The sequence below is a fragment of the Phragmites australis genome, chromosome 21, assembly GCF_958298935.1.
Source record: "Phragmites australis chromosome 21, lpPhrAust1.1, whole genome shotgun sequence".
Lineage (NCBI taxonomy): Eukaryota > Viridiplantae > Streptophyta > Magnoliopsida > Poales > Poaceae > Phragmites > Phragmites australis.
In genome coordinates this window covers 108,788-130,176 of record NC_084941.1, presented here as the reverse complement: position 1 = coordinate 130,176, position 21,389 = coordinate 108,788, and the positions used below count along the sequence as shown (strand labels likewise).

Below are 21,389 nucleotides of genomic sequence, written 5' to 3'. Positions count from 1 at the left end.
ACAATATCTTATACATGCAATGTAGTCCCTAAAGTACTCCCTAAATCTGTCCCCGTTTCGGGACGACTCCCCTATGCTCATAAGGTCTCGACACCCTGTGCCCCCATGCTCTCACACAGTCCATTGAGTACGTGAGTGGATCCAGCAGGACAACTATCTATGAAGGCCAGTCGCTAGGAGCAGGGGTCGCGTACTCCTCCTGCGTCTGCTGCGTCAGTACGGGAGGTGCGTCGCCTAACTGGGAGGACCCGATCTCTTCCTACGTAGCACCCGAGCCGAGGAAGGTGTCAATGCAAAGTCACCCCCTCGTACGTGGAACCCTCTCTGATGAAGCAAACCAGGTACTCCATCGACACGCGTATGTCCTCAAAATCATCGAGCACTACATGCGGTTTGGGGAGCAAAACATGTTAGCATCAATTGCGACTATGAACTTTATAGAGTACATAATATATTCTTGACATAGGTACATGGGTATCCAGGAGGAACGCGAGATGAGGACTCATCGACATATGTGTAAGACAGACTGAAAGAACTGTTGCCGTAGTGCTAAACATACGTTGGACTGGGGGCAGGGAGACCAAGTCATGAACATCGCTAAGGGGTGAGAACTTGGAGATGTGGCCGTCAACGTCGAGGAGGGGCGAGGAGACCGAACAAGAGGCGTCGAGAAGGTCTTAGCCGGTCGAGTAGTGAGGGGTCGAGGTGCAACGTCCGTATTAAACCTACAAGTGAACATCTTCACGATCTTGCTCTCCTTCTCGTAGATCCTATAAAACGACCCACACATCTCATAGACATGGACCTTTATCCCATGGTCTATTCGCTGACAACCAATAGCGACCTCCACCTGCATCTTCGCCACAAGGTCCCTCTGCAAACAAACATTATGTAGGTTAACACAAGTGCCCACGACCTTGAAATACCATCTATCCAACATACGTGCCCACGATCAATAAAAAACTATAATATTATTTCGGTTTACATCAACTATATGTGCTAGACCTACAATAACATAATATAATAAAACATGCATCTAATGTTACTTTGTGTTTCTAAAAAAACCAAAGTCTAACTGTCACTCTGTACTGCTCTAAAAACCTAGATCTAATAACAATACAACTATCTCTAAAATAGATCCGCTAACATTGCTCTAATATCATTAAATCTTAGATCTGATGTCTAACATATGTCCGAAACTAGATCTGATGGGTAATCTAACTGGTTTAAAAAAAAACTAAAATTAGGTTATTTACCTCCAATAAATTTCGACAGGACTTTACCGCTTTCCTCTCCCTCCCCTCCCCTTGTCCTCTCCTCTCTCTCTTTCTTAGTCACTAGTGGGAACAAATGAGCACAATGCTCGATGGAAAGCCCCGCGCGGCACCGCGATAATTATCATCCATCCGAAGGGCGACATGTTGGTGGCATCCAACGTGTATTCTACCGTGGTTGAGCCACCTAATTTGAGAGCCTGGACTCCTCCAATCGCCCTTTGGACCTATCATCCATCCAAAGGGCGACATGGGTATAGATGAGCAAATTGTAAAAACGGGTGCATATATCTGCAAAAGCCGGAATTAAAAAGTATAGAAATAAAAAATCCCGTGTATGGATGCATGGCGGGCCAATGAGCACGTTTTGGCGTGGCGTGCGCTATATGGGCCGGGCTGCTGGCCAACGGTTGCGCGCGGCGGACGGAGTCCATCCCATACTAGACTGCTAGAGTAGATCCGATGGAGCCGGGCCGGGACGGACAAGGCACTAGCAGCCACGGCGACAGCAATACATAGCAAGCCGATGCCACCGACAGATCGTCGACCGATCCGAACAAACAAAGGTCAGCAGCTTTCCGGGCGTCGACCGATCTCCACATGGAATGCTGGGACCGACTAGCTTAGCAGGTCATGTGCCATGTCTTTGTTGTAACCACACATGCAAGGACATTAAACAATTCATTCATTGATTCATCAGGCCAGGCCCATCGATAACACATAACAGGACATGCATCATAGATCTATGCCACATGACCAAATTATTGTATTTATGGATCACAATATCTTCGTTTAATTGCATACATATGAGTGAACGCATATATATATTTAAAAGATTTATGATGAGATGACAGAAATTAGGAAGGTAGTAGTGTCTTCCTATAGACATAAGCTGGGCGCAATATCCAACACAATAAATAAGTAAAAAAAATGTATTGTGATGCTTAATTAATAATGTCAGCAAAAGACATACGGGGTATTACGTACAAAGCTAAATGGGTCGGGCCAACGAAACGGAACAAAAGACAGCAAAGCCCATGTATATGGCACTGAAATGAGTGTGCTAGCACCAAATTCCTCCTACGTAAAGAAAAAAATATGCATTTGCGAAAGGAAAAAAAAAAGGAAAGGAGGAGCATGCATGCATGCATTTGAGTGAAATTCAGTAAGTAATGAATGCCCGTGATCGATCTGGTCCAGGAAAGTTTGGTGGCGGTCTACTCCGGCCGGTTTTCATGGGTGGGTGGGTCCTCCACTATTGGATTAGACTGATCACTCTACATTATTTCCTTTATTTTGAAATGCGCAGCGATTTTTTTTCCTTTTCCATGGAGTGGGCGTGCGCCTAACCAACTACGTACGTACTCTAGTAACCATTGACTTGGCGATCCATGCATGGAGTAGTAAGTTGTTGTTGGATTTGGTTTGGTTTGTTACTTGTCCACTCCCGAAACCACAAATAAAAACATGAGCCTCCCGTCCCGTCCCGTCCGTCTCAAAGCCTGCCTCTTCCATCATCATCATCTTCTTCTTCTTTAGATTCTGATTCATTCATTAGTAGATTCTGCTCCGTCGGTGGTGCCGGACGGATAGATCGATCTGTCGTCCCTTCCTCCTCCTCCTCCTCCTCTTCAGCTCGATCCATCAGTTCCTAGGTATATATATATTAATATAAGTGGAGTAGGATATATGCATGTTTTGTTTTGTTTCTTGTTCGGGTTTTGGATGTCGATCGTAACGTAACGCATCGCATCGCCTCGCCTGCCCCGGATATCGCGCGCGCGCGAGGCCCATTATTATTATTATATTTATCTCCTCTCGTCTCCTCTCCTCTGCAAGGTAAGGTAAGGTAAGGTAAGGTAAGGTTTACACCAAGGAGCTAAGGGAAGGGGAGGAGGGAACGCGCCTGCCATGAAGTACACCAAGGAAGCAAAGCCCGAGAGGGCGGCCGGCGGCTCCAGAGCAGTCCCGCTGGCGCTCCTGCTCATCGTGCTCTGCGTCTTCTCCTTCTACCTCGGCGGCATCTACAGCACCGGCCGCAGCCTCCTCCAGCCGGCGCCGCCTCTTACCCTGGGCACCACCCGCCAGCAAGAAGCAGCGGGGATATCCATCGTCGTGTTCCCCGAGTGCCCCGCTGACTTGCAGGACTACACTCCCTGCACCGATCCCAGGCGCTGGAGGAAGTACGGCAACTACCGCCTCAGCTTCATGGAGCGCCACTGCCCGCCGGCGCCCGAGCGCCACCAGTGCCTGGTGCCACCGCCCGAGGGCTACAAGCTGCCCATCAGGTGGCCCAAGAGCAAGGACCAGTGCTGGTACAGGAATGTGCCCTACGACTGGATCAACAGCCAGAAGTCCAACCAGCACTGGCTCGCCAAGGACGGCGACCGCTTCCGCTTCCCCGGCGGCGGCACCATGTTCCCCAACGGCGTCGCCGCCTACGTCGACCTCATGCAGGACCTCGTCCCCGGCATGCGCGACGGCACCGTCCGCACCGCCCTCGACACCGGCTGCGGCGTCGCCAGCTGGGGCGGCGACCTGCTGGGACGCGGCATCCTCACCGTCTCCCTCGCGCCCAGGGACAACCACGAGGCCCAGGTGCAGTTCGCGCTCGAGCGCGGCATCCCGGCCATCCTCGGCATCATCTCCACGCAGCGCCTGCCCTTCCCGTCCGCCGCCTTCGACATGGCGCACTGCTCGCGCTGCCTCATCCCCTGGACCGAGTTCGGCGGCCTCTACCTCCTCGAGATCCACCGCGTCCTCCGCCCGGGAGGCTTCTGGGTGCTCTCCGGCCCGCCCATCAACTACGAGAACCGGTGGCACGGCTGGAACACCACCGTCCAGGCGCAGAAGGCCCACCTGGACAGGCTCAAGGAGATGCTCGCCAGCATGTGCTTCAAGCTCTACACCATGAAGGGCGACATCGCCGTGTGGCGCAAGTCCCCCGACGCCACTGCCTGCTACGACAAGCTCACCCCAGTCTCCTCGCCCGCCAAGTGCGACGACAGCGTCGACCCGGACGCCGCCTGGTACGTGCCCATGCGCTCCTGCCTCACCGCTCCCAGCGCGAGGTACAAGAAGCTGGACCTCAACGCCACCCCCAAGTGGCCCCAGAGGCTCAGCGTCGCTCCGGAGCGCATCAACGTCGTACCCGGCAGCAGCGCCGGCGCCTTCAAGCAAGACGACGCCGAGTGGAAGCTCAGGACCAGGCACTACAAGGCGTTGCTTCCCGCGCTAGGATCCGACAAGGTCAGGAATGTCATGGACATGAACACAGTCTATGGAGGATTCGCAGCCAGCCTGATCAAGGACCCCGTCTGGGTCATGAACGTCGTCTCCTCCTACGGACCCAACTCCCTCGGCGTCGTCTACGACAGAGGGCTCATCGGCACCAACCACGACTGGTAATCAATATAATTATCCCTCCAAGCCCCCCCCCCCCCCTTCCTTTTTAACTAATTTGTTGCAAGAAATTGAAGAAAGAATGCTCTGCATCTTGGCCCTATATATGTTGCCTTATACTATATTATACTCCTATCATATTATTATATTCCTATAGGTGCGAGGCATTCTCGACATACCCACGCACCTACGACCTGTTGCATCTTGATGGCTTGTTTACTGCAGAGTCTCACAGGTAAGCAACTGCAACCCAATTAAGTCTAAACTACTATAAATAACTAGCTTTGATTAAACAGGTATGTGCAAATTAAACCTTACTTGATTACATCGATCATTGCAGATGTGAGATGAAGTTCGTGCTTCTTGAGATGGACCGTATCCTTCGTCCCACTGGTTATGCCATAATCCGGGAGAGCACCTACTTTCTGGATTCTATAGCAACCGTTGCCAAAGGAATGAGATGGAGCTGCGAGAAGCATAACACCGACAACAAGGCTGACAAGGAGAAGATCCTAATCTGCCAGAAAAAGCTTTGGTCAGGAAAGAACAGCCAGCAGTGAGAAAGAATCATATATCCAGGATAACTAAAAATACAGACAGACTCAACCTGGATAGATGATATGTAAGATGCTCAAGGGCATCCAAAGGAAACAAGCTCAAAATATGGTCATGATCTCAGCCAACAAGGCAAAGGCGCTTCACCTTCCAGCAGACATGAGAGATGAGCACTCTGATACAACAAGGTTCATAATTATCAAAATAAATAAAATGAGTAAAGCACCGTATAGGATCCAATAGTTAGTACTCTTTGTCATTAATCGCACAGTTAATTCTTTTTGTATGAACAGTTAAGAGACCTAAAGTTTCGTAATACCAAGAGGCAACTGTAAGTTACTCCATATATACTACCTGTGCTCATTTGTACTACATAGTATAACTTGGTGCTGTGACTGTAATAAGAGGGCCATATATTTATTTAAGCATTAATGGAGTAAGATATGACTGATGTCAATTGTGTGATTATTTCCTCGAAAGAGACATAGTCGGTTCAGTGTTGCTGTCAGCTTGATGTTACAATGAATTATAGCTGAGCACGTGTTTCCACAAAAAATGAAAAAAAAAAGAATTAAGCATGCAATGTAGCCAGCTGATCCTGGGCAAAGGAACAAAGGATGATGTTAGAGCTTACGGGAAAGACAATGAGTATTAGTTGGTTTACAATTTGGCAAGATTTTTGCTTACCATGTATCTCATTGTGTCTTGCTTACCATGAGTATTTCCCGCTGTATGATTGTGTCTTGCTTGCTGCAGTGAGGATAGGAGAAGATGCTGCTAATCGACTGGGTGTGGAGTGGTGACTGACCTAAGAAGGAAGAGCACTGAAGTTGTCAAGCACAGCAGCACCATCATCATCCTCACTCGTTTTAACTGCTTTTGACACGATTGTGACAGCATAAGTCATCTTTATTTCTGTCGCTAGTATGACATCTTAGAACAACCATATCCCTATATGGAGGGCATTGAAAAATAAATCACAACAAACCAAATCAGCGAATGAAAATTTTCATGTATGAACTTGAAAACTCTTTGAATTCGTTATGCGATACATTAGTGTGTTCTTTTGAAAAGACCAATGCCTTCAGAATAGAAAGAAAGAAAAAAACCACAGGTTCAAATTTGTAATGTTTCAACTATTGATCTATCTGTTCCTTTAAATCTAGCAGTGCTACCAAACATCATCAGTGGCTGCACATCTAGTGATTGCAGAGAACTATCGACTATGGACCTCTTGTTCTGAGGTTCACCCTTGTTCGTGTCCACCATGAAACCTCCACGTGCTTCTGCTGCTCTGTGCATGGTACAAACTCAAAAAGTGACTGCAAGAGGCACCAACTAGGACCTAGGAAAGGGTTGGTGAGGGAGCCGTCTCTTCATAGTTGTGGAATATGGAGTGGATTGAATAGTTCAGTGTTCAAGTAGCCTACCCAGGAAGCTGAGACCCAATGGTAATCTGATTGCCATGAAACTAACAAAAAAATGTGTGGAAAACCAAATCTTGACAATTGGTACAAACAACCATGATACATCAACTTAGCACGTATGCTTCTCTAAATTCCATCCTCTTTTCATGCAAGTTGGAGGCATATTATTTTGAAAAAGAAACATGCTAGAGAAATTGTATGCTGCATGTTAAGCTATCTGAAACTAAGTTTCAATCGAAGTATACAACGATCAACTAATGTTTGCGACACACAAAGGTCAATAAGGATAGATGATGGATTAAGAACACAATATAAGCAATCTAGGTTTCCACTGCTAGCATGAGACCTTTGTTGTAATATTTGCGATATAATGAGCATATATATATATATATATATATATATATCCCAGATAACAAATAAAATGGGCAGAAGGAACCTCTGAACAAATACAAGAATATAGCAATAAGTTCTGTCATACTGAAATAACAGAACCTAATAAAAATGTATCTGAATCTGAACTGAACTGGATGCATTATTGCAATGGCTCTCAGATTATAATTATCAGGTGGCCTCAAATCTTTAAGGATTTGTACCATAATTGATCTAGACAGCATTTCATCGATTAAATTAGAACATGAGATCACACCTAGATAGTATTCTTGATCTACTAAGCTCTGAAAATTGCATACACTTGGGCAAAAGAACAGTACCAGAATAACCTGATGACAGAACAGTATATTAACCAAAAGGTTTCTCAACAGCATAAGCCAGAGGCGCATGGAACATACAAGGACAGAGATGAATCCATGATATGCTGTGATCTAAAGCAAGGTCATCAAAGCTCATATCACAGAACAGAACATACTAGGATGTTCCTGCCCAAGTGTATCTATCAAGACAGTGACAACAATTGAACAAATCAAGATCTATAGACAGATAGTGATCTTGACAACCAAACTCAAAAACAGGTCACTGCATATGATTTAAGCAGACCTTCAAGAATACATCTATTGTACTCAACATCCTAATTTAATCTCATCTAACTAAATCATCACAGAGCATGGTATATATAGGCATCCAACAGTTCAGATCTGAGAGGAAAACTCACAGGGAGAATGATGCAATCGAATCAGTCACAGAGGATAAGCACGGCGAGGAAGCCGCTGCCCCAGAAATCCAATTCGCCGACGTAGACGCCGAAGTGGAAGACGGAGGTACAAATCCTCACCGCACCGCGGACGGCGCGTGCGGGCGAGCCTTGACAATCGCAGCACCAGAGAGCACCAAAACAAGGAACTCACTCACCAATTCCTTCCTGTATCACTATCATCAACACTCAATCCAAGCTTCACTCGGATTGTGCTCGGGAGATGATTCCCAGGACTAAAGAGGTGAACCAGTGAGAAAGAACAGGAGTATGGAGGGGAAAAACTCATCTACGCAGAGGAGTTCGGCGCCCCTTTAAAGCAGCGACAGCCATGGTGCCCTCCAGCCCTCGTTCCCGAAGGAATCGGAGGCAGTTGCGCCTTCCGCCGCCCCTACCGAGCAGCCGCCAGCTCTCTCCCTCGCGCCACCCTCATCTTCCAGGGATGCCGAATGTGCTAGAAGCCCTAGCCAGCTCCCTTTAGCAGGCCATACTCAGAGCTCGGCCCAAATGGAAGAGGAAAGCCCGCCGGTCAAAGCACAATGAGCCCACGAAAGGAATATTAAAATTTTCAAGAAAATACAACAACCTTTTCTAATTGCACATATATATGTCATGGTAACTATTGTACCCTTTCTATATAGTAAGTGTACTAAGGACTTTCAGTCTACCTTGACCAAGTTCAGAAACATCGAGATAAACCTTATGTGTTCATCTGTCCTAAAAAACCTTACACAAATGCAAGGATAGCTGGGTAACAAAGTGAAGAGACCTAAGAGATAAAAATCCAGTTGCAGGTTCAAGGAAATGATGAACTTACTAGTTAGTGCAGTGGCAAATGATAGTATTCCCATCTCAGAAGATGGTAGGCATGAAGTGCACAACAGCGGTGTGCACGGTGAAGATCTGCTAGGAACAGTTGGAGAGTGCGACCTGCTTCAGGTTCTATATCTGAATAGATGAAACATCATTTAGTTCTCAAATCTTTTCTTGTAGAACAATGGGCATCTTGCAGCATTTCATATTGATTGTTACTGACAATTGAACAGGCATCAATGTAGGTGCCTTTATTATCATACAAGGAAACACTGAAAGTATGAATTAGTAGGCTGCTGGAATAGAGTTCTTTATCTAGACTGCAAGCAAGTGAAGCATTCATATGAAATTTACAACATGTCTACCAAATAAGAGATCTCAAAGGGGGGAAATCCCTTTAAAGTGCCATCAGGATTAACATCAGAGGTTCCAGCATATATTGGAAGGAATCGCAGTGACAAACACTAGGGGAAAGACCATAGAGACTACTACTACTTACATAGGCATTTCATCAAACACCTTGTGGGCGTGCTAAAGAAGAGTCAAGGAGTACGGGGAGGGGAATTACCTACGAAGATCCCTAAATTGCAAATTCTGCCTGGCTATATCACCCCGACAAAGGTGAATTTGTTGCGTGCCTACTTCCCTGAGAAGCAGTGATGCAGTCAGCATTCGCCGACGGAAGGAACAAGCCAAACTAGGACCGGGAGTTGAGGTGACGAGAAGCGATTGCCGGAGGAGTGGCTACTGGCGCCGATTGTAGGAACGAGCAAGCAGTCCTCCCTCCATGGATGAACAGCTTCCCACGTCGGGGCTGGGGCAAATTCAAACTCCTCTGGAGAAAGGGGAAAGGTCAAAATCCACTATTTGTCGATCACCCCCCTCAGACCTTTCTAAAAATCATCAATGGTGAGGAATTGCAGAACTTGTTGCCCATCCAGGGTTTACAAATGCGAACAAAAAGCGCAAATATCGATCCGAAAACCGACGCATATCGGTCGAATTTGAATTCAAATTAAAAAAAATCAATTTTTCCCCGAATTTCGGCCGTATTCTCACCGAATTCTTCAAATTTTGACCGATATTCGACAAATGCGCTGGGTTCGCCATCTGGCTGGCTAACAGAATGAATGAATCAGGCAGATCTGGGCCATCGTGGCTTTTACCGGAGCAGGCCGCCGGCCCAGCCCGACCTCTAGCAGCAACGCTGGCTCGCACCCTGCGTCCGCGAGCTGCATCCATCCATCGATCTCGCCGAGGCGGGAGGCCGAGGCCGAGGGTGGAGGCGACTAGGAAGGAGTGCACTACTCTCTCTCTCTCTCTCGCAGCAGCAGCAGCAGCGGTAGGCGGATCGCCTCTTGATGCTGCGCTGCGCTGTGATACTAACTGTGATTGAGCGAGAAGAGAAGGGGAGGGATCTGAGGAGGAGGATGTCGTCATCGTCGTCGTCTTCTTCTGCGGTGGTGTACGAGGGGTGGATGGTCCGTTACGGGCGGCGCAAGATCGGGCGGTCCTTCATCCACACGCGTTACTTCGTGCTGGAGCCACGGCTGCTGTCCTACTACAAGCGCAAGCCGCAGCACAAGGACAAGGTTGGCGGCGGCGGAAAGCTCGCCATCAAGTCCCTCCACATCGACGGCAACTGCAGGGTCGAGGACAGGGGACTTAGGATGCACCACGGACATGTATATCACTCTTTTATAGCTCTTCTTCTTGGTGTCTTCCTACGATGATTCCATTCCCTCTCCTGCTGCAGATGCTTTACGTCTTATGCGTCTACAACAAAAGGGAGAAGCACCACCGCATCACGGTACATTTCTTTTAACAAAATTGGCAGGATTCACAATTCATATGGATTGGAGGAACTTCCTTTATTGTGGAGTAGCATACTAGGCAAAATCTCCTGAATTCTCGAGGCAAACCGACAATCAGACTACTAGCTTTCTTCTGCATGTTTAGTACAGTCAATTGTACACTGTAAATCGCTTCCTGTCATCACCTAGTTCGTGCAATGGCATCTCTTTTGTGCCTAAATGTTATGGAGGCTTGTTGCCTTTGCATCCTACATTCTGCCTTCACTTAAATAACCCAGCGTTCAATCGTATAGCTCAATTGCCTTTCTGTGACATGCACCAGATGGCGGCATTCAACATACAGGAGACTCTAATTTGGAAGGAGAAAATTGAGATGGCCATTGATCAGGTTCGGCATGCGGAAACCCTAAATCTCATCACCTATCTGTCAAGCATGTTACAGACTACTGCTTGAAATTGAATTGATTATGAAACTAGGACAGAGGGAATTTTTGTTATTTCTTTTCCCCTTAACCTGGCACCAATCTATTCAGTAGCGCACTGCCCCCCCAAAATGTACCTAATTCATTTTTCAAACGATGCAGCAACAAGGAGTAGTGCCGGCTGATGGTAATAGAGCCTTTGCCTCATTGCAGCAAAAGGCTTTCTTAGAAAACGGAAGGAAATCATCTTCCTCTGATCATGAAAGCCAGTAAGTGGCAGCTACCATGGCTCTTTTGCCAGTTATGCCTTCCATTTGTACTTGTGTTATTTGATTTCTTCTAGAGTTGAATACTTAAACTCTTCTTAGCTGTGTTGTTGAAATCGTTTGAACTTTTCAAGTTTTTGTACACTCAACACACCTCATACTCCTCTAGAGCTTGAGTGCAGCTTTGTTCCCATATATTCCATGATAATGTGGCAGAATTATTATCTGTTATTAAAATCATTATGAATAGCACTTGTATTGAATAATAGCCCTATAGGGGCAATATATAGAGTACAACTGTACAAGAGTGCATATAGGAAAAAGACTCTACTAATGAATACATAAAGGATTCTATATTCCTAAATACGTAAATGATTCTATATTCCTAACACCCTCACAAATGCAAGGTGTATGCAATAGCGTTGCATCGAAAAAGTGGACACTAAGTACTAAACTTAGACACAATATAAAAACTAATACATCCAAGATTTGTCTCTTCAAAACCGTCGTAGAGTGGAGCCTTGGTAACTAGTTGAATCAAGCTGAAGAAGTGTAAAACGAATCACATGAGTAGAGTTGTGGTGTTGACAACAAAAGAATGTCCTTGGTCAATAATCGCAACAAAGCGACTACGAGTAGAAAGACGACAAACAATATTGTCACTAAAGCTACATAAAGACCAAGACGACAAAATGATGCCCTAAATCAATAATTGCAAATAGAGCAATGACACTAAAGCTACGGAAAGACCAAGACGATAGAAGGATGCCCTAGATCAAGAATTGCAAACAAAGCAATGACGAGTAGCAAGACAACAAACGATGAAGGAATATGTGGACCTAGATGGCATTGTTGCATTAATAACGACGGGAAAATATTAGCTAAACAAAGACAAAATTTGGCTAACCACAAAAGAAATTAGCTGGCTGATGAAGGAATATGTGGACTTGCACGACATAGACGAACTCAAAAAGAGACTGGGATGTGGACACAACGAAAGGAAAGGCTCTAAAGAAAAATAGAGATACTAGTAATGAAGGTGGAAGCAACAAGATTAGCAAGAGTAGCAGAAGAAGAATGGAGCCAGTCAAACTCCCAGAGACGCTGTGAATTATGCCGACGAGGGCTAATACCAACAAGATGTAGAAGCGGAAGGTGACAGAGTAGCCAAACCAGCAGAACCCATCGAGGCAGAAGTTTGAGCCACAGAACTAGCAAAGGTTGACGGTGTAAAAGTCGTATTGACAGAAGCAGCACCAACAGGTGCGGAGACAAGAAGGCGATGAAGCAGCGTGCGAATCTCATGTGTCAGAACCAGTAAGACCCTTCTGAGAACCTCTAGTGCCTGAAGAGACACCAACGTTCTTAGGAGGATGCCCTGTACGACGATTATCTTTCTTCTTTTGGAAACAATTGGCCTCATGGTCATCCTTGTCGCAGTAGGTGCAATGAATACAAGCACTGCCCCCGCCACTCCCAGAAGAAGGCACCACTGGAGAAGTTCCACTGGTGGAGGAGCAATAAAACGAGCAACCATAACTGAAGACATAGATGAAGATAGTTGTAGAAGACCACCGGCACGAAGACGAGTCTCCTCAGTATGAATAGCAGCAAGAGCATCAATTTGAGACACAAGGGGATCATGAGCGAGCAACTGAGCACGAAGAGGCTCAAACTTGGACCACAGACGTGTCAAGAAGTCGTAGGTACGACAGAACTCTAGATGAGTCTTTTGACCATGACAAGACAGACACGTGCTAGGAGATAGCTTTGGTCCAAGAGTGTTAAGTTGACGCCACACAATAGACATCTGATCAAAGAACTCATCAATTGTAGAGTCGCCCTGTTGCAATGCCTACTCCTGGCATATATCAACGAGAAAAGTAGACTGTCTAATAGGCTCATAGTGTCGGCGAAGAGCTTCCCACATCTGTTGAGCAATGTCCATACCAACAACATCACCGGCAAAGCGCTCCTGCGTACTGGCAACAAGAATGGAGCATGCACAAGCATCCTCATCCCGCCAAGTTTTGTAAGCGACGAACTAGGCTAGGATTTCATGGTAGCTTCATGATCAAGAATCAATTTCTGTTTTGCTTCCTCAGTAGCCTGAGCAGAGGTCGCATATGCGGCGGGAACAGGAGGACAAGGCAGCTCTCCAGTAAGAAAATCCCAAAGCTGCAACCCACGCATGTGAATGCACATGCAAAATACCCAATCTGGATAGTTCGTGCCATTGAAAAGCACTTGGTAGCAAGGAACAATGACATGATCAGACCGCTATGGCATATTTTTACTCACGCACAAACAGAACTGACCAGCCCACCAAGAGCAACAGACCCCAACAAACCAGCAGAGCCGACGGGCGAATCGGAGGCGGATCCAATCGGAGCCGGTGCGAGAGACCCGATCCTGATCCCGATTGGAATCGGTGGCGAATCTAGGCCGAGGGTGAGAGTTGCAGTGGTGGACAGCTGCTCTTGGCGGACAGTGGATGGCGGATTGCATCGATTTTGATTTGGTAGATGCTCAAGACCTCTGATCCGCGAAGGCGAGGAACGGTGTGACGTGACAGGCGGCGGATGGCGACGACAGACAATGGCGAATATAGCAACAGCAGAACGACGACGGATCCGTGGCGTGCGGACGGTGGTCGAGCAAATCAAGGCGGCGGCGGAGAGGAGCGCCACTCGGCTAAGTTTTGCTGTGGCTTGAAGATGAAGGGATCCCATGTGGACACCGACCAGATCCCGATTGGAATCGGTGGCGGATGGAGGTCCCTCGGCGGCCAGCGAGCTTGATCCAAATTGCAGCGAACGAAGAGTTGGGTGCAAGACGAAGCACCACAACAACATAGAAGGAAAACCAGCGGCGTGCTCAAAATGAAAAGCATGACACCTGCGGCGATGATGGTGGTGGGCTGTGCGCAAGTGCAACGCACATGGAGAGAAAACCCTAACCCCACCTGACTCTGATACCATGTTATGAATAACACTTGTATTGAGTAATAGCCCCACGAGGGCAATATATAGAGTATAAGAGTACGTTTAGGAAAAGGACTCTGCTAATGAATACATAAATGATTCTATATTCCTAACAAAAATGATGTTTGCCCTTATTCTCTCCTGGCAGATACAGTCAGGAAGAAGAAGAGGAGGAGGAGGACAATCAACGATCACTGTTGAGGAGAACAACATTTGGGAATGGTCTGTAACATGGCTTGTTTGTTCCCCTCCATACATGATTTTTCTCGGTGCTTAATAAAGAATTGTTCTATTGCTGCCGTTTGTAGGTCCTCCAGAATCATTGTATGATTGGACCCGTGAAAATGATATGGGAATATCTAATCAGGGAAGCCCTGACCAAGTTTTTTCTAGAAGACATTGGCGCCTTGTCAGATGCCAGAATGGCAAGAACTTGTGTTTTGCCCCTTACTATGTTTTTCTCCTGTGTAACTGGGCTGCTCTTCTGATGGGGAGTTAATTTCTTTAGGTCTCCGCATTTTTGAGGAGCTCCAAGATGTTGATTACCTTGTAAGTTGATGATGGTTTTAGGTATGTACAAGTGGTTTGAATATCTAGCCACATTCTCTTGCTTGTTGACACTTGTGTACTTTTCATAGGCAAGAAGCTGTAGTAGAGCAATGAAGGCGGTTGGTGTGGTCGAGGCCTCCTGCGAGGCTATATTTCAGCTTGTCATGAGCATGGATACCACACGTTTTGAGTATATTCTCTTTCTTTTGACTTTTGACAAATTAATTCCATAATTGTGCACTATGTTTTTCTTTTTAAAATTATTCATACTGTTTTTCTTTTTTGTTCTGTAAGGTGGGACTGCAGCTTTCAGTATGGTAGTCTAGTTGATGAGGTAGATGGCCACACTGCAATACTATACCATAGGCTACAACTGGATTGGTTCCCAATGTATGTTTTGCTTTTTGCTGCAAATAATCCTCTCTTTTCCTGTTGTTCTCCACAAGTAGCAACGAGACATCTTTTTCCTTGGTGTGCAAACAAACATGTCATTATGTTATATTCATGAAAGATACTTTTATTGTGCACCTGATAATTTTTTTAATCACTTGAATTTGTTGAAATATAATTTCGGGGAACATGGATTAAATCCTAATTTACATCGTCTGTTATTGGGCCTTTAACCTTTAGATTTACTCTTATATTCACCATTAAAATATGTCACATCTTGGTGAATTTCAGAGTCAATTGTTTAATTTCTGGAGTCTGAAATGGATTTGATGAATATTTTACCAGGTTTGTTTGGCCTCGCGACCTTTGTTATGTACGATATTGGCGGCGTAATGACGATGGAAGTTATGGTTGGTACCCTTGCGCATGCAACAGACATGTGTACATGAATGTGTAGTAATTTGTTTTCATGACTCCCATTGATGATTATATTTTGCAATTGTTATTTGCAGTTGTGCTGTTTCAATCCAGAGAGCACCCAAACTGTGATCCACAACCAGGATTTGTGAGGGCACATATTGAGAGTAAGAAAATTGCTCTGATGCATTCACCACAGCACATCATTTGCATTTGTGTTAATGTATAGTGACCAGGGATTCATTTTCCTAACCTTTTCTTTTTTCTATTTTGCATTGATTGTAGGCGGTGGCTTCAATATTTCTCCACTGAAATCTTGTAATGGAAGAATCCGAACACAAGTGCAGCATCTTATGCAAATAGATTTGAAGGGTTGGGGAGTTGGTTATGTACCTTCATTTCAGCAGCATTGCCTCCTTCATATGCTGAACAGTGTTGCCGGTACAACTTCTTGTGGAATAAGTTTCAACTTTTGAACAAAGTTGTGTTAGGAATATAGTCCTTATGCAGAACGTATATGTTAAGTTACTAGAGTTCTTATCCTATACCCTTCATGAGTTCTTATCCTATACCCTTCATGTACTCTATATATTACCTCTATGGGCTACTATTGAATACGAGTTGCTATTCCTAACATGGTATACAGAGCTAAAATTAGGGCTAGGGTTGCGTGTTGCAACTTCCACGCTCGCCTCAAGTCCATCTCGATATGATACCGTTCGCCTGCTATAGTAGTTCATCTCCTTTCTCTCGTCGACTTTCTCCACCGTCGGTTTCCCTCCCTCCGCCGACTCTTCTCTGCCGGTCACTCCCACCACGGGCTTTTCCTGACCCGATCTAGCGTTGCCCCTCGCCAATCTGCCGCTCCCGTGCCTCCCGCGCCGGCCTCCTGTGTAGGCCGCGTCGCAAGGGGCGCCGTGCTTGCTCGGTCATCGGCCTTCGCCCTCCAGCCCATCGTCGACCGAGTCCCGCCCGACCGATCTGCTCCATGCTCGGGCTTCGCCTGGCCGATCCACCTCCTGTTCGGCGAGGCAGCCGTCACGCTGAGGGCATTGAGTGCCACTGCAGACGCGCATGGCAGCCCTGCCATCTGCCGCTAAACCGGTCGCCGCCCGTGCTCTTGTGCTCGCCTCTAACCACTGTTCTCGACCGGATCTTCCCCACGGAGTCGGCCGTGCAGGCGCCGGTGCATCTTGCCACCCGACCACACCGGCCTCCTGGTCCCCGCCTGTCGAGTCCCGAGCACCTGGTGCGCATGCGTTCGCTTGGGCCGCGCTGCCTGCTGCCTCCCGTAGCTGTCAGCCGCCCGCAAGCCTCCTTGGCCCGACGCCAAGCCACCAACAGCCGCTTGCCCCCCTCCTGGACCAATTCTGTTGGGCCCGAGTTCACATGGACTGTATTTTTCATGGGCTGTTTTCTGTTATCTTATGGGCCGGTATTGTTCTGCTGCTCTTTTATGGTCCGGTTGTGTGTGTGGCTTTGCTTCTCTTGTGGGATGGTAGGCTCATGGGTCGATGTCTAGTAGGCTGCTTGCTAGTTTTTCTCTGTTGCACGCTCCTGCTCACATACACACCTGATGCTTGTCTCCGTCATTTGGTCTCTTGTTTCTGGTGGCATAGCTTGTTCTGCTCTTCTACGTCTGGGCTGTGGGCTGCTACTTTTGGAGATTTGATGATGGTCTGTTGCGTCTTAGGTGTGGTGGCCTGCTAGGGTGTGCTTTGGTGCTATCTGCTACGAGCTTCATTTGCGTCAAGTTTTCGTCGTTGTTTTTCGTTGCGTCTCCATCCAAGCTTCAATCCCTCTTTGAGTTCGTTTATGCCGTGCGTGTCTACATATTCCTTCGTCCATTAGTCGATTTCTTTTCATGTCGTTATATATCCAACTTAGCCATCTGGAACTTTCCGTAGCTTTAGCAACAACTTCATTGGTTGTCTCGCTACTTGTCATTGCTGTGTTTGCAATTCTTGATCTAGGGCATTTTTTTGTCGTCTTGGTCTTTCCGTAGCTTCAGTGATAACTTGCGTCTGTTGTCTTGTTACTCATCGTCGCTTTTGTTACGATTCTTGACCAAGAGCATTCTTTTGTTGTCATCGTTACGACTCTACTACTACACTCTATGACGGCTTTGATGAGACAGGTTTTTAGATGTATTAATCTAAGTTTATTACTCAATGTCACCTCTTTCAAATACAAAGCTATTGCATACGCCTTGCATTTGAGGGGGTGTTAGGAATATAGTCCTTATCCACTACGTATATGTTAGGTTACTAGAGTCCTTATCATGTACTCTATATATTGCCTTTATGGGTTACTATTGAATACAAATAGCACTATTAATATTCTGTATTGTAAATAGTACCTGGAGGAAACATTTGTTTGTATCTTTTTCTTGGTTTAGGATTTGGAGTAAGTGAGTAACTAATCTTTGGGTGGGTGGTTTAATTGGAACGCACACTTACTGTCTGAAGTTGCTAGCTTGGGCAGTGTCCATGCATTTTTGTGTTTGGTCATTTTAAATGGCTCAGAGGTGACCCATTGTAAAAATTGTGAATTCCATGTGACTGCTTGAGATAAATTCTGCCGCCTTACTAAACTAACTAGTAGTATATCTTTTCTTTTGAGATCCCTGTTTTATCCCCGATAGTCGAGAATATCTCTATATGTGCTATTGACATGCATGACACACTTGGAGACAGTTACATAAATTTTCCCGTGGATGACCACTCAAGCACATTCCCTGTCATCTGCAATATCATTAACTTGGATGATGAGTAATTCTGCAAAAATTAGCATATCACTACCAGCATGTAGTCAGTATGTATCTTATCATCTATGGCAATGCTATTAATACTCCTTTCATTTGCTCTTACACATATGACTTACGGTTATGGATGTCCAGCATGGCTTTTTTTTTTTTTTGGCTTTTCTGGGTAGCTGGACTTGATCTGTGCTCTGTCATGTACATTGTTCCTTCTTTTACCCCTGACAGGGCTCAGGGAATGGTTTTCACAAAGTGATGAAAGTCAAGTGCTTCCTAGGATTCCTGTTATGGTCAACATGGCTCCATCTGTTCCTTCTAAGAAAGGTAGAAAAGCACAAAACAATACTATGCAAACCAGCCTTCCGATGGATCAAAGCAGACATTCTATGATGCTCGATGAGGAGTCTGATGAAGATGAAGAATTTCAATTACCTGAATCTGAGCAAGAGGTTGACGAATTGCTTATAGTTTTTCCAGTGGATTTTCCCTAACATTTTTAAACAAGATTATGTTTTCTATGCAGCCATCAACTCGTGAGAGTGCTGCAGATGCTAGACTGCCAGGTATATTGTAATTCCACTTTCCTTGAGATTGTCTTTAGAATAACAAGAGTCTATTTAAAATATTCTAATTAACTTCATGAATTCTAGGGCTGGATGAAGAGAATTCATATCAGATTGATTTTTCTGGGTTTTCTGGAAATTTACGTTGGGATGACCGTGATAACAGTCGTGACTGTTGGAGAATATCCGATGGGAACAATTTCAGAGTGCGAAGCAAGAATTTTGTATATGATAAGAGCAAGGTTTTGATCTTCCCCATCAGTTGACCACACTCATCATCTTGCTACTAGTGCTGTATAATCATTTGGCTGTTTTGTAGGCCCTATTGTTTACGATTTTTATTCTTTATTGATAGGTTCCTGCAGGAAAGCCTCTTATGGAGCTTGTTGCTGTTGACTGGTTTAAAGATGCAAAACGAATGGATCATGTTTCTAGAAGAAAAGGCTGCGCGGTTCAAGTGAGTTCATGTTTGAGTCCTGATATTATTAACTAATTTGTAATAAAGGTAGAAAAATTAAATAAGTAGTGTCCTCTTCTAATTTTTGTACCACATAGAACCGACCCATCTGTTTGTAAAACTGAACTATTGGTGCTGTTGTTAGTGCTAGCCTGTGTTAATTAGTAGATAACATGACGCTTGGATCATATTCTGCTTGCTGAGTGTCAGGGTTATACTTGTATGTGGAGTTTTCATTTTGTTGCACCGAGAGCCATGTTTTGTTCTTTACTTTAACAGTTTTATGTTTAGCTTTTCTATGTATATAACTAAGACATTCAGTTGCTGATAACCTTTTGCTTCTGTTCTAGGTTGCTGCTGAGAAGGGACTTTTTGCATTGGCAATAAATCTACAAGTAAGTAACTAATTATTCCCATAGACACTACTTAACAAAATGAGTCGAAGTCATATTTTTGTTTTTCCTATAGCTGAGCTCGTGTCTTGTGTGTTCGGTGCACTCTTGTAGAAAGGAAAACCCTATACTTCCGCTACTTATTCCAGTTGTCGCGCTTGGTAGACATGTCTGTGATATCGCTGTTCGTTATTTTTGCAAGCCAGCAATGATGGATGATATTGATACTGTCCTTGCACTTTCTATATGGTTTTTTTGAGGGGGAGTTTGTTGCTGATATAAGTATGTTTGTAATTGTAGGTTCCTGGCACAACTAACTATAGCATGGTTTTCTACTTTGTTACGAAGAATCTGATACCAAATTCCTTGTTGCAACGTTTTGTTGATGGTGATGATGAATTTCGGAATAGTAGGTTCAAGCTTATCCCATCTGTACCTAAGGTAAAGTGCTCTCTACCCGTCATGATTAGAAATATGTGAGGTTGATGTGAGAAGTGAAGTAGTAAATGCTCTATTTGGTAGGACAAAAGAAAGGATAATTTGAAGTCTCCTTATATGTTGCTGGCGGATTTAAATTCTTTTGTCTGACATAAGGCATTTTGAATTTCAGGGCTCATGGATTGTCCGTCAAAGTGTTGGCAGCACACCTTGTCTCTTAGGCAAAGCAGTTGACATTACCTATATCCATGGTGCAAATTATTTAGAAGTAAGATTGTGATAAATCTTCTGCAACTTATGTCTTCCCCCTTTTGGCTAAGAAATGTGACCTGGAGTATTGTGTGACTGGATGCATATTTTATGTTGCAATATGGTGATGGACCTGTGCAGATAGATGTGGACATTGGTTCATCTACTGTGGCGAATGGAGTTTTGGGGCTTGTGTGTGGTGTGATCACGACACTAGTTGTCGACATGGCTTTCCTTGTCCAGGTGGGCCTTTTTGCTATTCAAGTACTTGTTTGAATCATTTAGTTTGTGCAAAAAAATTATTTAATAATTGGCTGAAGTTCTTAACTGAATGTTGTCGGCAGGGCAATACATATGAGGAGCTCCCAGAACGGCTGATCGGTGCAGTTCGTGTGTCGCACGTTGAATTGTCATCCGCAGTAGTTCCAGAAGCTGCTCTGTTTGAATCTTGACAGCATACAATGTACGATAAATAGATAGAAGAATCAACAGCCGGCACTCATGTCATCTCCTCAGCCTTTGACCGAGTGAAGAAGCTGAGTGAGGATGTTTCTATGCATGCATGCAATTATGTATTGTATTGCGTGTTTAGGTGTTGCAAATTTGATGTCAGTTATGTAGGTATTATAGTGAGTTGTGTTGGGGAAAAGAATCAGAGAAGGGACTAATTAGAGTTAAAAGAGTCCTGCTATACGTACAATCCCTTCATACAACTAGAGTTAGAAAGTTTGCTGAGGCCCAGCTCAGCTTGAATAAAGGGGGCCATTCAAATTTGTTTTGGACTAGAAGGAACTGTGATGAATATGATGACAGCTGTGTGTTGAACCTCGAGAGAGTACACCATTCGTGATTTCTTGTGTATAATGTTGGATTTTTTTAAATAGTACTTTTTATTCAGATTTTATAGAAATAATAAGAATATTGACAAAATTACAGAAATAATAAGAATATTGACAAAATTACAAAAATAATGTGACAATAGCATGAAAAAATGATGCACTGTCGCCCCACGGTAGCATGAAAAAATAAGTAATCGCGGCACAGAGGCGTGAAAATAGGTATTGTTGTG

General features: G+C 45.1%; 2 protein-coding genes and 1 long non-coding RNA gene across 3 annotated transcripts; 2 read left to right on the top strand and 1 right to left on the bottom strand.

The window, feature by feature from the left end:
* The first annotated feature begins 2,701 nt into the window (after window positions 1-2,701).
* Window positions 2,702-5,682, top strand: LOC133903594 (probable methyltransferase PMT21). The gene is made up of 4 exons (XM_062345014.1): window positions 2,702-2,929; window positions 3,114-4,678; window positions 4,834-4,911; window positions 5,017-5,682. Exons 2-4 carry the CDS (start codon window positions 3,186-3,188, stop codon window positions 5,234-5,236), a joined length of 1,791 nt encoding a protein of 596 aa, XP_062200998.1. The 5' UTR covers window positions 2,702-2,929; window positions 3,114-3,185; the 3' UTR covers window positions 5,237-5,682.
* Window positions 5,683-5,832: 150 nt separating this feature from the next.
* Window positions 5,833-9,825, bottom strand: LOC133903595 (uncharacterized). Its single transcript, XR_009907310.1, has 3 exons — window positions 9,187-9,825; window positions 8,623-8,753; window positions 5,833-6,039 (listed from the first exon to the last, which is right to left on the bottom strand). It is a non-coding gene; the product is annotated as an uncharacterized LOC133903595 (long non-coding RNA).
* A 25-nt stretch (window positions 9,826-9,850) lies between these two features.
* Window positions 9,851-21,184, top strand: LOC133903593 (protein ENHANCED DISEASE RESISTANCE 2-like). Its single transcript, XM_062345013.1, has 21 exons — window positions 9,851-10,303; window positions 10,375-10,428; window positions 10,755-10,820; window positions 11,017-11,123; window positions 14,253-14,326; window positions 14,413-14,529; window positions 14,613-14,653; window positions 14,743-14,843; window positions 14,948-15,043; window positions 15,389-15,453; window positions 15,556-15,627; window positions 15,746-15,901; window positions 18,450-18,670; window positions 18,745-18,784; window positions 18,872-19,026; window positions 19,140-19,241; window positions 19,592-19,636; window positions 19,934-20,074; window positions 20,244-20,339; window positions 20,462-20,563; window positions 20,665-21,184. The coding sequence occupies exons 1-21, from the start codon at window positions 9,980-9,982 to the stop codon at window positions 20,770-20,772; spliced, it is 2,283 nt and encodes a 760-aa protein (XP_062200997.1). The 5' UTR covers window positions 9,851-9,979; the 3' UTR covers window positions 20,773-21,184.
* The last annotated feature ends 205 nt before the right edge of the window (window positions 21,185-21,389 follow it).